General features: G+C 54.5%; 2 protein-coding genes across 4 annotated transcripts in view; one reads left to right on the top strand and one right to left on the bottom strand.

Moving 5' to 3' along the window:
• Mpi (mannose phosphate isomerase) overlaps nucleotides 1-6,159 on the top strand; it is a 10,124-nt gene extending 3,965 nt beyond the window's left edge. Inside the window, exons 2-9 of one of the 2 annotated variants that reach the window (XM_005393531.2) lie at nucleotides 240-403; nucleotides 841-968; nucleotides 1,805-2,005; nucleotides 2,749-2,890; nucleotides 3,180-3,362; nucleotides 4,309-4,482; nucleotides 5,049-5,257; nucleotides 5,531-6,159. In XM_005393531.2, coding sequence (XP_005393588.1) covers nucleotides 388-403; nucleotides 841-968; nucleotides 1,805-2,005; nucleotides 2,749-2,890; nucleotides 3,180-3,362; nucleotides 4,309-4,482; nucleotides 5,049-5,257; nucleotides 5,531-5,749 — 1,272 coding nt within the window. In that variant the 5' untranslated portion in view covers nucleotides 240-387 and the 3' untranslated portion in view covers nucleotides 5,750-6,159. The remainder of the gene's footprint in view (nucleotides 1-239; nucleotides 404-840; nucleotides 969-1,804; nucleotides 2,006-2,748; nucleotides 2,891-3,179; nucleotides 3,363-4,308; nucleotides 4,483-5,048; nucleotides 5,258-5,530) is intronic. The other variant, XM_005393532.2, reaches the window with a different exon arrangement.
• Nucleotides 6,160-7,173: 1,014 nt separating this feature from the next.
• Fam219b (family with sequence similarity 219, member B) lies at nucleotides 7,174-12,477 on the bottom strand. 2 transcript variants are annotated; one of them, XM_013518861.1, is made up of 5 exons: nucleotides 12,214-12,477; nucleotides 12,033-12,120; nucleotides 11,287-11,364; nucleotides 10,861-10,909; nucleotides 7,174-9,512 (listed from the first exon to the last, which is right to left on the bottom strand). In XM_013518861.1, exons 1-5 carry the CDS (start codon nucleotides 12,407-12,409, stop codon nucleotides 9,351-9,353), a joined length of 573 nt encoding a protein of 190 aa, XP_013374315.1. In that variant the 5' UTR covers nucleotides 12,410-12,477; the 3' UTR covers nucleotides 7,174-9,350. The 2 variants fall into 2 exon arrangements, with proteins under 2 accessions (XP_013374315.1, XP_005393587.1); XM_005393530.2 differs by having other exon boundaries at nucleotides 7,174-9,515; nucleotides 12,214-12,475.
• Between the last annotated feature and the right edge of the window lie 1,667 nt (nucleotides 12,478-14,144).

Genomic DNA, 14,144 nt, shown 5'->3' with positions numbered 1-14,144 from the left:
AAAAAAATAGGGAGCTGGGGATTTAGCTCAGCGGCGCAGCGCCTGCCCGGCAAGCGCAAGGTCATGAGTTCGATTCCCGGTACCAGAAAAAAAAAAAAAAAAAGACCTGCCTAAACTATATAGTGAGACCCTGTCTCAGACTAAAGAGTACAAAAGAAGAAACCAAAAACAAACCCCAAAAACCTGTGCAAGAGAAGTGAGGAAGCCTTACACCCAAGTTGCGTGCTTCCCACGTGCAGACGGAGCAGGTCCTACGCCAGACCTGTGTGTGTGCGGCGGAGGGGGTGTAGGACTACACTTCCCATGAAGCCCCGCGCGCAACCCGCGGGTGCTGCTGGGAAGAGCAACGTGCGAGTAGCCAGGTCGGCAGCCTGATCCGCTGATAGAATGGCTGGTCCTCGAGGTGAGCGGTAGGACGGGCTTGAGCATGGTGGTGGGCGCGTCCCGGGCAATAACACCAGCCTGACCTGACAGGGAGCACTCGGCCCTGCAGCTCGAGGGGGATGGGTGGGCAGATGAGGCAGAGGAGGGACCCTGAGGTGGGGGTGACGACCCTCGAAGGGGCACCCGCTCCTCTGGCTGCACGTAGGTCGGTGGACACAGAGGGCGGTGGGCGAGCTCTTCCTGCGCCTTCTCTGAACCCCAGGAGTCAGGCGAGATCCCCATCGGCCCCTCTCACAGATGGGAACATCTAGACTTGCCGGAGTGGGGTCTCACCTCACAACCTGCAGACTTTGTTTACCTCTGTCCCTGCTCAGATCCCCCGCTCGTGCTCGGCTCCCCGGACTCTAGGGCCGGATCTGAGGTGGGGACAGGAACTGACCCCTGTCTGTCCCCCAGTGTTCCCACTTTCCTGTGTGGTGCAGAAGTACGCCTGGGGGAAGAGGGGCTCCAACAGCGAAGTGGCGCGGCTGCTGGCCAGCAGTGACCCGCTGGCCCATATCTCAGAGGACGAGCCATATGCAGAGGTGAGACCGGCAGCGCTGCAGGCCACCTTATGTGGATCGGCTGGGAAGAGTGGGACAGCAGGGGCCCGGATGCCCCCCTGGCTCTTCCGATTGATTGGTATGGGTCTACAGACTGGATGATGACAGTTTTCCTCAACACCTTTCAGCACCTACTGAATTTTAACCCAACCTTCTTAGACTTTTTTTTTTTTTAAACAGGTCTTGCTTATTACTACTGGCTGGCCTTGAACTCACAATTTAGCCCAGGCTGGCTTTGAACCTCAGGAATCTTCCTGCCTCAGCTTCCCAAGTGCTGGGATTACTTTTACATTTTTCACTTTGAATATCTTTTGCATCTTTATTAACCTGATGCATAATTCCTCCTACCTATTTAGTGGAGAAAATGCTAAAGCTTGGGAAGAGGACCACCCACTCAGGAATTTTCTTAGAAATCCAATAGCTATTACTCTTGTTATTTCCAATAAAAGCTTGCTTAACCTCAAAAAAATTTAAAAAGCCTAGAAATAAATGTGTTTGATAGTGGAGTAGATGAATTTTAACCCCTCACAGAGCCATTTGAGAGTCATGGCTTTGCAGTGACCTTGACAGTGGAGGTGTCGTTCTCCTCACTTGATAGACAAGAAGAGTTACGCTAGAGAAGGAAAATAATTAGCTGAAGGCTCCAGAGCTGAATCGAGGCAAAGCCTGGACTAGGGCCTGAATCTCCAAGGTTCAGCTGTGTCCCTATGTGTCCCTGATGGTGTGAGCATTTTGTACTCAGACCTGACTGCCCTGTGGGAGCACAGTACATCTTGGATCCTGTAACTGATGGTACTAGTTCTTTCTCCTCTCTGCAGCTGTGGATGGGAGCACATCCCCGGGGGGACGCCAAGATCCTTGACAACCGGATCTCACAGAAGACGCTGGGCCAGTGGATTGATGAGAACCAGGATTGTTTGGGTTCAAAGGTCAAAGATGCCTTTAACGGCAAGCTGCCCTTCCTCTTCAAAGTGCTCTCAGTGGAAACGGCCCTATCCATCCAGGCACACCCCAACAAGGTACAGGGTCACAGTGGGGAGCAGAGGGCATTGTGGAGACAGGCTTGTTTCACAGCCCTCCCATGACTTTCACTGCTGCTTTTACCCTGCCCATACCAGGCTCTAGCCCAGAGCTAAATGCGGGTCTGAAGACTCTTAATTTAGCTCTGCAAGGCCATATGCAGGTGACACATGTAGTAGCCAAGTCTCATTGGGCAGCTGACCAGCCTTTGCCTTTGGGCAGCTTCTCTGAGCTTATTCCTGGGGACCTGTTTCTGGTCTCCCCCTACCAGCACAGGTCTGTCATATCTACCATCTTCCTATCTGGCTCTTGGGAGAGTTCAGCTTCCAAGCCAAGAGAAGCACCCTATCTGTGGCCTCAGCTTCAGCCCTGCAGAGTTGTCCTGTCCTAGCCCCTGAGCCCCAGCCCAAACAAGTATCTGTCAAACTTCTTATTTTAGATAAGCAGCGTTAGATCCAGTGAAGGGACTGATTTACTCAAAGTCGCACAGCTTGTCAGTATCAGAGCCTGTCAGCCCTGGTCAGGGTTGCTGGATTCACTGGCCACACCTCTTAAAGTCTGCCCAGCTCCTCCAGATTTGGCCTATTTCCTTGGCTGAACCCCAGGTTTCTGCATCATGTCTTGACTGGGTTCCTTGCCAGAGGTCTGAAGCTACTGCCGACTGGCAGCAGGGAGGGTGGTGAGCAGGGACTGGTGGGCTTGGTGTTCCCACTAAGTGACAGCTGTACCCCACCATCCACAGGAACTGGCAGAGAAGCTCCACCTCCAGGCCCCACAGCACTACCCCGATGCCAACCACAAGCCAGAGATGGCCATTGCACTCACCTCCTTCCAGGGCTTGTGTGGCTTCCGGCCTGTGGAGGAGATCCTGACTTTTCTGAAGAGTAAGGTTGGACGGAACACCAAGAACACATGTACTGGGTCTGGGATATATGAGGGACCTAGGCCAGGGCAGGCACTGACGGAGGACAGAGGCTGAATGTCACAGGGCCTGAAGGTTGTGCTCATGAAACAGTTTTGGGAGCCAGGCGTGGGCGTGGTTGTCAAGGCCTGGTGGGGAGCAGTTGGCCCATACTTCATGGTTTGTTTAGCATGGTGCTGGGGCAGGACTGGGAGGCCTCCTCCTGTCCCTCGCTACTATGGCTGATACAGCCCTGGCCTGGCTTCTTGCAGAGGTGCCTGAGTTCCAGCTCCTGATTGGGGACGACGAGGCCACACAGCTGAGACAAAGTGTTAACAGCGATCCCCAGACTGTGGCCTTGGCTCTGCGCAGCTGTTTCTCCCACCTGATGAAGAGTGAGAAGAAGACAGTGGCAGAGCAGCTCAATGTGTTGGTGAAGCGCATCTCCCAGCAAGGTGGGTTCAGTGCCCTGGCCGGGACTCCCCCAATATGTGAGGCAGAGGACAAGGTTCTCAGCCCTTTGCGCAGGTGAGATACTAAAAGGAGCCCAACCTAGCTGGCCTGTTGGCCATGTCATTTCTTTCCCCATCTTTGGGGAGCAAGGCCTTGATGGACAGTTTTCTCCAGATGGGGAAGTAGGCTGGCCAGAAGACTCTTCCGGCTGCTTCCCCCTTGTATTAGGGGTCTGCAGAACAGGATGGGGACAAAGGTATCACCCCTCTGCTCTGGAGGATGCATGCCTAGTGCTCAGTCATCAACCCCTCCTTACATACTCCTGTGGCCCTGACCTGTGCAAAGGAGCACTGAGTTCAGGAAGTGACCACAGGTTTATGGGTGTGGCCATGTCACCTTGGGCAGAGGAGTTGATACAAACAGTAGGAACACAGGCAAACGGATGCCCAGCTGTGAGCCACTGTGGTTGCTGAGGAGGCCTGTCTGGAGACACAGGACTTTCAGCACTAGGAAAAGGAAAATCCTGGGCTCGTGGGGAGCTTGTCACCCACAGAAAAAATTGTAGTTCTCAGTTAGGGGACATTGACAGCCAGCCAGAGACTTCAGTTGTCAAAGCCTGGACTGAAAGTGCTAGTAGTGTCTTGTAGATCGGGCTGAGGGTGTTGCTAGGCATCCAACAATGCACAAAACGCCCCTACAACAAACAGCTGTCTAACCCAGGCCAGCTGTGCCAAGGTTGAGAGATTTTGTCTTGAAAGGCCCACACTCTGACCCTTCTAGAGGCCAGTGCAGTGCCGGGCGTGGGACAGTCTGTGTGCTGAGAGATGGCATCCATGTGGGTGGAGGGCCGAGGAAAGATGGACCCCACTAGGCAAGACTCCCTACCATCGTGGGGCTGAGAACGCCACTAACTGTCGTTAAGTGCCATGGATACTTTGTGACCCTCAGTGTCAGCTGGGAACAACATGGATGACATTTGTGGGAAGCTGCTACTTCGGCTGCACCAGCAGTACCCAGGGGACATTGGCTGCTTTGCCATTTACTTTCTGAACCTGCTCACGCTGAAGCCGGGGGAGGCCATGTTTCTGGAGGCCAATGTACCCCATGCCTACCTGGACGGAGGTGAGTCCCTCACCCTTGCCTTGTGGGCTCTGTCCGCCTGTCTGGACAGAAGAGGACACAAAAGGGTGGTTGGGGAGGCCTTTACCCAGCTGACGCAAGAGTGCCTGGGCTCAGCAGTGAGTGGCTAGTAGTGATGCAGGCTAGTCTGGCAGTGGATACTGCTTGGAATTGCCCACAGCCTGGCATTGATACTCTGACATTATGCCCGACAGTGAGCATGGGAACCCCCACCCTACATGCCTGTCTTATGGACCTGGGGACTTGCATATTAAATATGCGTTGCCACAGAGCACGTCACATTTTGACTGCTAGCATACCCACTCCCACACAGGGCTCTGCCACAGAAGTGGCAGATGAATTATAGGTCAGGGGCACCTAGGGGTTAATGTGGGTGCCCTGTCACTTGCTTTTGGTGTCTGATATTTTAGCATCACCCTCCTAGAAAATGCCCTTCAGCTGGTTTCCCTAACCCTGTAGTGGGTTCATGGAGCTCAGGTTAGGGGCCCAGCCCTGGAGCACCAGACTCTGGGGCATCAGCTTAGCACATGACAAGTGTCTGTCCCCAGATTGTGTGGAGTGCATGGCATGTTCGGACAACACAGTGCGTGCTGGCCTGACGCCCAAGTTCATTGATGTGCCAACGCTTTGTGACATGCTCGACTACACCCCCATTCCCAGCAAGGACAGGCTCTTCCCCCCATCGCAGAGTCAGGAAGACCCCTACCTCTTCATCTATGACCCCCCTGTGCCAGACTTCACCGTGATGAGGATGGAGGTGAGAGGGGTATTGTGGGTACAGCGTGACCAACCTGGGCAGGGGTCACAGTGCAGTGTATACCTGGGGCTGGGTGTCCTTTCTATCCATCTCACCTGGCTGGAGGCAGCTATTGGGTACATCTGGTTTGTTCCAGGGGCAGACGTGGCCTCCGTGCTGACAAGAACCCAAATAGTGGGGAGGAGGTGGCAGGGCTGTCCCTGGCTACCCTGGAGGTGGTCCTGGGCCTGGAACCAAGTCTAGCTGCACTGTCTGATGTTTCTTTCTGCACAGGTCCCCAGCTCTGTCACTGAATATAAGGTCTTGGTGTTGGACTCTGCCAGCATCCTCCTGGTGGTGAAGGGGACAGTGACAGCCAACTCGCCCACAGCCCAAACTGCCATCCCCCTGCAACGTGGCGGGGTGCTCTTTGTTGGGGCCAATGAGTGTGTCTCACTGAAGCTTACTACACCCCAGGACCTGCTGCTATTCCGAGCCTGCTGTCTGCTGTAGCAGCCACAGCCTCCCCAGCTGTCCCCTGCTGGCCATCAGCCCAAGCCCCTTCCTGCTGTGTGGTCTGGGTACACTTGAGAACAGGGCAGCAAGGAGCTTGTAGGTTGTGTCTTCAGGACACACTCAGCCTAAGCCATCTTTGGAAACACTCCTGTCTCAATCACTTCTTGCCACCCAAGCCTGGCCATGTCAACTCCATGGTAGCTCTGCACCTCCCATGGCACCAGGCTATTTGGTGACACCTGTGGTCCTGACTTAGCGCCCGGAAGAAGGACAAGGAGCAGAGTTCTTGCCTGGGACTGCTGTCCTCAGCTTCAGAGGGCTATGGGAGGGGCCCAAGGACTGTGGTGCTGGTGGCCTCCTGCACTGTCCAGGCAATTAAAGCTTGCTCTGTCTAGGCTGTGAGCAGAGCATTTGCTCTGTGTTCTGTCCCTGCAGTGGGCTGGAAGAGCCCTCCCTGGATGGGGCCCAGGTTTTCCTTGATTCCTGCTCAGTCAGCTCCTGGGGGTGGCTGGCCCAGCTCCAGAATCTGTAATGGAAGGAGTGGGCGAAGAAGCCAGCCCCAGCCTCAGCTGCACACTTGCAGGCAGGCCTCGGCAGAGAGGCAGGTTGAGGGGTGACCAGTCAGCAGTGTGAGGCCCCGCTCCTGCAGCACCGGTCAGCACTCGAGGGCTGGCAGGCCAGGGCCTGTGTATGGCAGGCAAGCACTCTGCCACTCAACTGAAATACTGGTCGTCAGCCCTTCCAGAACTTGACAGCCCCTTTAAACAGACTGAATCATCGCAGATTACAAGGCCTTGGGGACAGAATCATGCAATTCTCCCTCCAGGGCTGGGACCCTGCAAAAGACTGCTCCCTTCTGTGACCTTACTGAGATCTCTGGCCTGTGGTCTTGACCCTGTTGCTCCAGATTAAGCAGACCCAGGCTACTGGCTCCCCCTCCCTATAGAAGAGTATAGACTCAGGAAGCTTCTGCCCATACTAGAGCCCCCATAAATGGAGTCCAGGAAACTACCTTAAAGGTTTCAGTAGCCAGGTGTGGTGCATGCCTGTAAACCTAGCCTTCTGGGAGGCTGGGACAGGGGTATCACAAGTTTGAGCCCAGCCTGGATGACTTAGCTAATTCCTGTCCCAGAGGGAAGAAAGGGCCAGGGATGTAGCTCAGAGCAAAGGTCCTGGGTTCAATCCCTAGTTTTTATTTTTGCCTCTGAAATTTCCTTGGTTTAGAGGGGGAGAAAATGAAAGGGTCTGCTAGAAGAAACCCATTCAGAAGGCAAGTTATCTGCAAGGCCATTCATGGCCTCCAATGCAACAAGGGGACCAGTAGAGGAGGGGGCCCCAGCAGTGGCCACATGGTTGGCTCACCAGGTTATGTTATTTTAGGGTACTCAGCCCTTAAAGTCCCTTTGTGACACGGACACAGCTCAGCTAGCATGGATATATTTATTCATGAGCATACAGAATGCAGAAGTACAAGCCAAGGGGTCTGTCAAGCACTGTGTGAACACAAGGTGGAACCACTCCTGCCTGAGGGAGCCCCAGGCACCCCTCCCCCAGGGGACTGTCACCTGTACTGCATACCTTGCTCTGAATTAAGGCAGCGTGGCTCTGGGCACCTTGGTGCCTTAATTGGTAGTATTTGGTCTGCGACCCTGCCCCAACAGCTGACCATGTGTGCCCCGCCACAAGGCCTTCCTGTAGGACTCCCCTCAGGGAGCTGTTGGAGTCCAAGCATCCCACTGCAACAGTGACCACACAGAGGGCATAGCCTGGGTTCCCAAATGCCCAGTATACTCTGTTCTAACCAGGGCCCCCTCAAACATGGCCCCACATGTGGCTTCCATGTTCCCCTCTGGTGTCACGGAGTGTCCCCACCCCAGCCTCCTCCACACTGCACTTCACCCCCCACCTTCTGATGTGCGCTCTTCCCCCTACAGAAACCCGAGAGGCCTATATGTGGTCTTTGTGTTGTGGACAGCTCAATATGAAGTGCCTGGGTAGTTAAAGAGTCCCACTGCAGAACAAAGTAGCCACCACCTCACCTATCCCAGCCCCAAGCTGATAGGCCTTGAGTCTCTATCCATCTCCATCCTGCAGCACTGCCAGCAGCAGAATAATCAGTCACAGCCCAAGATGGAGTGCACTCCTCAACCTCCCAGCCTCAGAAACACAGAAGCTACCAAGCACTGCCAGGATGGCCTTCCTGGGGACAGTGTCTTGACAAGGAACAGTCCAGCCATCCTTTCCTACCCGCCTCTTCTAGTGGAGCTGTGAGTCTCTACTGTCCCTCAGTGGTCAAAGAACATGTGCGAAGCAAGAGACTGGATGCTGTACACCCTCATCCTGACTACCATGCACCTCGGGCTATGAACCCTGTGCACCCGCTTTCCAACTGCACACCTGAGTAAGGCAAGAAAGGCGGCGGGGGTCATAAAACTCATTCCAGGGGAGGCTTGGGATAGCAAGAGAAACTCTCCGGCAGGGTTCACCCGAAGGCATGCTGGAAAGCCCAGTGCTTGTGGTTTTTCCAGGGCCTCGCACACTAGGCAAGAGCTAGTAAAGGTCTACTCTGGCACAGAGTCGTCTAGCCGTAGGATGGCCCAGGCTGGAGAGGCCGCTGCACTGGCCACTGGGTTACTGCTCCTGGGAGCTGGCTCAGGTCTCTTCTTCCCATCCTGCCTGGCTTGGGTCTTCATCCAAGCCACACCACCAGTACACCAAAGGCACCCACTGCTGTCTCCAGAGTAAAAAGGCTGAACAAGAAGGCACAAGACTGCCCAATAGCTCCCTCTGCTGGGAGCAAAAAAACCTGCAGGCGCCTGGCACTAGCCCCAGTACCTTCAAGGCAGCCTCAGCTCAAGATGGGTGGAGAAGCCAGCCAAGACTACAGAAATATAAATAAATAAATGTCTAACATAAAGCAGTTTTCCTCTAAGTAGGGAGGGGCCAACCAGTGTTAACCCACTGGACAGCTGTCCCAGGTCCAGGGATTCTGGAAGCCACGATCCTGTTGGCAACCTGCTATATTTCCTGCCATAGTGACAGGAGCTGAAGAGGGAACAGAGGGACCTGCATTGTGCTCTCGAAGCTTACATCTAAGAACCCACCTAACAGCCGGGAAGAGGAGGGCAACATACGGAATTTCCTGAGCTGTCCCAGTTAAATTTCTCTTCAGAGTCCCAGCTTCGAGCCATGAAGTGCTATCTTCCACCTCCATACAACATTGCCCGGACACAAAAGCTGTCCCTTCCCCTGACAGCAAACACCAGTCAAAACGTCTGCCAGTGTGCTTCTCAGCCACCTCCTCCAGCCACCATATGAACCCTAATTCCTCTGCTCCCGCCCTTACTAAAGCAGCTTTTCCAAACTCTGCACCGACAACGGAGGGAAACTGCAGAATGCCACTCATCAACCCCATGGCCCAATGGGCCTCTGGCTCGAGAAGCACTGGGTGAGGGCTCCTTGCAGGTCCCCAATCGCAGCGGGCCAGTGCCTCCAGAGATTCTGGGCTGACAGCTGTCCCCACTGTGCTCTTGAGCTATGAAGGCCACCAGGCTCTGTCTGCCTCGTGGTAAGCAGGGCCTGTGCTGGAGGCTTCTGTCTATTGGAGGGTACAGGAAGAGTCCCCAAGGCAGCACCAGCAGCAGGAGCATGTGGAGGAAGCCACAGGCTTAGGGGGAATGAGGTCCAGGTCCTCATCGTCTGGAATCTCATCCAGGTGGTAGCCATCCTGTAGCAGCTGCCGGTTTACATCTTGGTTCACCTGCTAAAAGGCAAGGTGGGAACTGTAAGCCAAAATGCCAAGCAGAGACAGCTGCTACCCACATTCCTATGCCAGAGCTTCCTCTCCATGCTCCACCCCATGCATCCCGGAACTACAGGAATCTCCACTTTCTCCAAGTTGTGCCTTCACTAATACCCTCCAGACTTCAAGTCAGGGACCCCACCCGCCCCAGGGGAGCTGCTGAGCTCACTGAAGAATCCTGATGCAGCTGATACCAGTTTGAAATTCTAGATCATTTGACAGTCATTTCCCTGACCCTTCCCACAGGAACTGATGTCCCCGTCAAGGCCGAAGGATATAGGACAATAACAACAGAACAATGGGCTGGAGCAGTAGAGGAATACGGCTTACAGTGGGAGAGGGTGGGTTTGTCTATACTGCCTGTTGGACTTGTGATCATTCCTGGCCCTGGCCCTGGCCCAGAGCTGGGTTCCTGCAGTATGGAACCAGTCAGCCTGGTTTCACCAGTTGCACTGGGCAGACAAAATGAATGAGGCTAGAAAGTATAAGACTTCCTTTGGCTCTTGGCTAAGTTTACTTTTATTTTAACAATCTTAGCCTCTCCAACATTCAAGGAGAACAGTGTCCAAATTGCCTCTTTTCTTTTTCATGGGAACTGAAAAGGTTACCCAACAGTTTTCCAAAGGCTGAGGTAGGAGGATCACTCCAAGTATGAAGCCCACCTGGACTACAAAATGAGCTCCAGGCCAGCCTGAACTGCATAGTGAAACCCTATCTCAAAAAGACAAAAAAAAAAAAAAAAATTAAAAGCTACTGAAGAAGTGTTTGGGTTTGTGCATGTGCTGAAAGGGCAGCAAGCAATGTGTCTTTTCTTTCTTTTTTTTTTTTGTCTTTTTGAGACAGGGCCTTGCTATACAGTTCAGGCTGGCCTTGAGCTCACTCTGTAGCCCAGGCTGGTCTCAAACTCCCAATGATCGTTCTGCCTCAGCCTCCCAAGTGCTGGGGTTACAGGGATGCACCACCACACCCAGCAATGTTTGATTTGCCCCAACAAGCAATGTTTCTTAAAGGTAGCAAATACATAATTAACAAGCATTTAGGCAAGCAGAGGCTAGTCAACCCTTAACTAGGATCTATCAAGAGGAATCATCATCTCCAACCCTGAGGATGCATTGTCTCTTGGTTGTCAACAGCCCTCCTAAGATGCCTACCCCTCTGTGGGGGAAGAGGGCAGAATGGAAGAGCAGAGAACAGACCAGAACTCTGGTACAGTGCTGTACACACAGCAGGCACCACACCCACATCTGGCAGTGGTCATGAGGCTGCCCATAGTGTGGCCACACGCAAAAGGGCAATCTGGACTTGCCTCGGCAGAGGAGTACCCGGAGGAGTATCTGGATTCCTGCTCGCCATCGCTAGGAAAAGAGGAACACGGTCAGATCAGAGGAGGCCTGCAGAAGGGCGGGCGGCAAGGTGGAGAGTGTGCAAGGGGGTCCAGGTGATTTGTGAGCTGATCACACACCAGAGCACTCAACCCAGAACCAGCGGAGAGTGAGAGTGCAATTGCTACCTCAATGGGCTCCAGCGGGAACAGGATCACTCTCACTAATGGTGCAAACCTAACAGGTCAGGGTGGTTGCCCTGGGACACGGGTGATCCAGATCCTAGAGCAGTGTGACTACCCAGCCATCCCGGGAAGGGTCAGCCTCAGGTGTGTACAAGGGCCTTGGCGGAGGCAGGAAACAAGCAAAGGCACCAGGTGCTGCAGTGCTTTTCCAGGGGGCACGCTCACCTGTCAGAGTCGAGGGACACCAGGTTCTCGTCTGGACTCTGGCTCAGAGCAGTGTAGCCTTTGTTAAACTTCACTGACCTGAGGAACAAGGAGAGACCAAGCACAGATGAAAGCCCAAGCACTGTGCAGGGAAAGCCGGAGTCCTTGCCCTTATGGAAAAGGAAAACTACATACTCCAGGTAGAGCTGCTGTCTGTCTACCTCGACACACAGCCAGCTGCCTGCTGCTCCAGCACCTGGCTAAGCACCTCAGGGTACACAGGCCCCACTCCACACACACGCCCACCCTGTGCTCCTGGAAAAAGCACACCGGGCCTTTCAGAGCCAGGAAAAGCACACTTGCACCTTATTTAACCAGAGGAGCAAAAGCAAATCTCTTCGACTCTGCGTGTTTCAGCTCTCTGCTGCAAAGGGCAGCACCGGACGAGGTCTTATCCAGCTCTAAGAGCTTGACCAGAACACAGCACTGGCCTTTCCCATGGTGCTGTCCATCTCTCTTGGGACCTGCAGAACCAGGGTCCTCACTTAGACACTGCCGGGGAGGCCCCCTTGCACTGCATGTCTCCCTCGTTCCAAAGCCCATTACTGGGGATATCACTGCCTTAAGGGGAGAGAGGAAGGCGCTCCTCTACCATTTTCCAGAGTGAACCCGACGGCGCGATCAGAGGAGCCCCGGACACGGCCGTGACCCCCGAAGCCGAAGCCTTCGGGGATGCGGCCGGTCTGGGGAGATGTCGCCGCAGAGACCTTTTCCCTGAAGAGTTGGGGCGGCTCGGCAGGGCGCCCAGCACGCCCTTCTTCCGCAGCATTGCCTTGGCCAGGTCCCGGTGCTTCTCTGGAAAGCAAAGAGCCGGTCAGTCGCATCTCCCAGTTCCCCCCGCCCCCCGGCCCCTTTTCCCCTGGGACCTCCGGGACCCGCCCTACGCACGCAGCTTGGCCTGGACCGACGGCGCGCGCGCCACCGTGTACGGCCCGCGCTTCTCCACGGCCGCGGGGGCACGCTCTCCGCCTCTCCTTCCTGAGGACAGGCCTGCAGCTCCCGCCGCACGCTCCGGGCCCGCGCCTGCCCGGGACCCGACAGTGGAAGTCCGAGCCGTGCGGCCACCAGGGTCCGCAGACGCCATGGCCAGGCCTGGCCCGGCCGGCAACACCGCCCCGCCCCGCGGCTCCCGTGCCAGCAGTGGGCGGGCGCTCTGGCAGCAAGATGGCGGCGCGCGTACGCGGGCCGTACCTCCGCGCTGTCCGGTGGGAATGCAGGGCGTGTGGCACAACAGTTCCTCCCTGCGCCGGGCGCGGCAGGTTTCGTCCTGTTGGTCCCGAGCGCTGCGGCAATGAAGTCCCTATGACCTTGGCACTGTCCTGGTGCTCAGTTCTGTCTCCAGTGAGAAAATGATATTTATGCAGGGCCGCGGGCGTGCGACTGTGATCCCAGTATTCCGGAGGCTGAGGCAGAAGTCTCACCGCAAGCTTGAGAGCACCTTGGACTACTTACCGAGACCCAGAGAATAGGAGGCAGGAGAGGTACCAGCCTCCTGGTCCAGAAAGGGAACAGGAGTGAGTTCAGGAAGGTGACACCACTGGCGACAGTGACTGAGCAGCTGAATCCGACTCCAGACCCTACATCTTTGCTTTTATGGTACTGAGGATTGAACCCAGAGCTTCCACATCCCAATCCTTTTTGAATTTTTTTGAGACTGGATCTCGCAAAATTACCAGGGTGTGTTTGAATTTGAGATCCTCCGGCCTCAGCCTCTCAGAGTGCTGGGATGACAGGCTGCGAGTGGTGCCTGAGACCTTGGCACTGACCACGCCTCCCCAGGCCTCCTCGGATTTGTGTAAAGTGGAGCCTGGGGTGGAGGTGGAGCTGGGCGGGAGAGCACTTACCTGGCAGGTGCAAACTCCTGGATTTGATTCCTAGCTCGACAAGTAAATATGGTGGAGCCAATTCCTTTACCAAATCTGCCCTAGGAAAGCTGGTCTGTGCGTGGGTGGGCAGGGACTTGTGTCAGGCTTCTGGCTTCTTGGGCTTCCAAGGCCCGCTGGAAATGAGCTCCGGATCCCTGGACCTCAGGGCTGTATCGTGGCCCGTCAGCCTCTAGAGGCCTGCACGGGCTAGAGCTCCGGAGCCGACCCTAATTGTTAGCAGGATTATGCTGTGGGCAGGATGGGAGAAAGGGAAGAATTCAGTCCTGGAGCTGAAAAATGGCGAACACAGGATCCCACCTCTTGCAGGATCTGCTGGGCTGCTTTTGGCTTCCAGAAACATCAGTTACACGTGGCCCAGCTGGATGCTTAACAGGGGCCCCCAGGGAAGCCAGTCTTACTCCTTTTATACAAGTTCACCACTCAAATGTCAACCTGGAATTTGAACCCAGGTCCTCATGAATTCCAAAGAAGTGATTTTTCTCCTGGTTTTGCTACTTGTCACAGCTACTGTGGAGGCTGAGGCAGGAGGACCAATCAACTTGGATATTTTTATTTATTTACAAGGGGGTGATGGAAACGTGGTGAATGTTTAGAAGTTAAAAAAACAATTTACAGCAAAAGACATTGCTAAGAAGGATGCTGTGTTGGAAGTGAGAGGGAGTATTTTGAGGGGGGTTCATGTCTTTTATTTTTTATTTTATGCTTCATTTATTCCCAAACTGTAAGTTTTTGTTTCTTCGGTTTCTTCTGGAATGTCTTTTTCCTCTTCCTCTCTGGTTTGGGAAGTTTTGAGAGTGGGTGAATCCGACCTGAGCTCTGTTGGCCGACACTGCATCTTGGGCACTTTGCTTACCTGGAGGTGTTGAATTACCAGAGCATCTACATCTAAACCCTTCAAGTCAGGGTTACTCTGCATTTTTAAACATACGCACC

The sequence above is a fragment of the Chinchilla lanigera genome, unplaced genomic scaffold (assembly GCF_000276665.1).
Source record: "Chinchilla lanigera isolate Chin_1 unplaced genomic scaffold, ChiLan1.0 scaffold00049, whole genome shotgun sequence".
NCBI lineage: Eukaryota > Metazoa > Chordata > Mammalia > Rodentia > Chinchillidae > Chinchilla > Chinchilla lanigera.
This window is presented reverse-complemented; position numbering and strand designations above follow the sequence as displayed.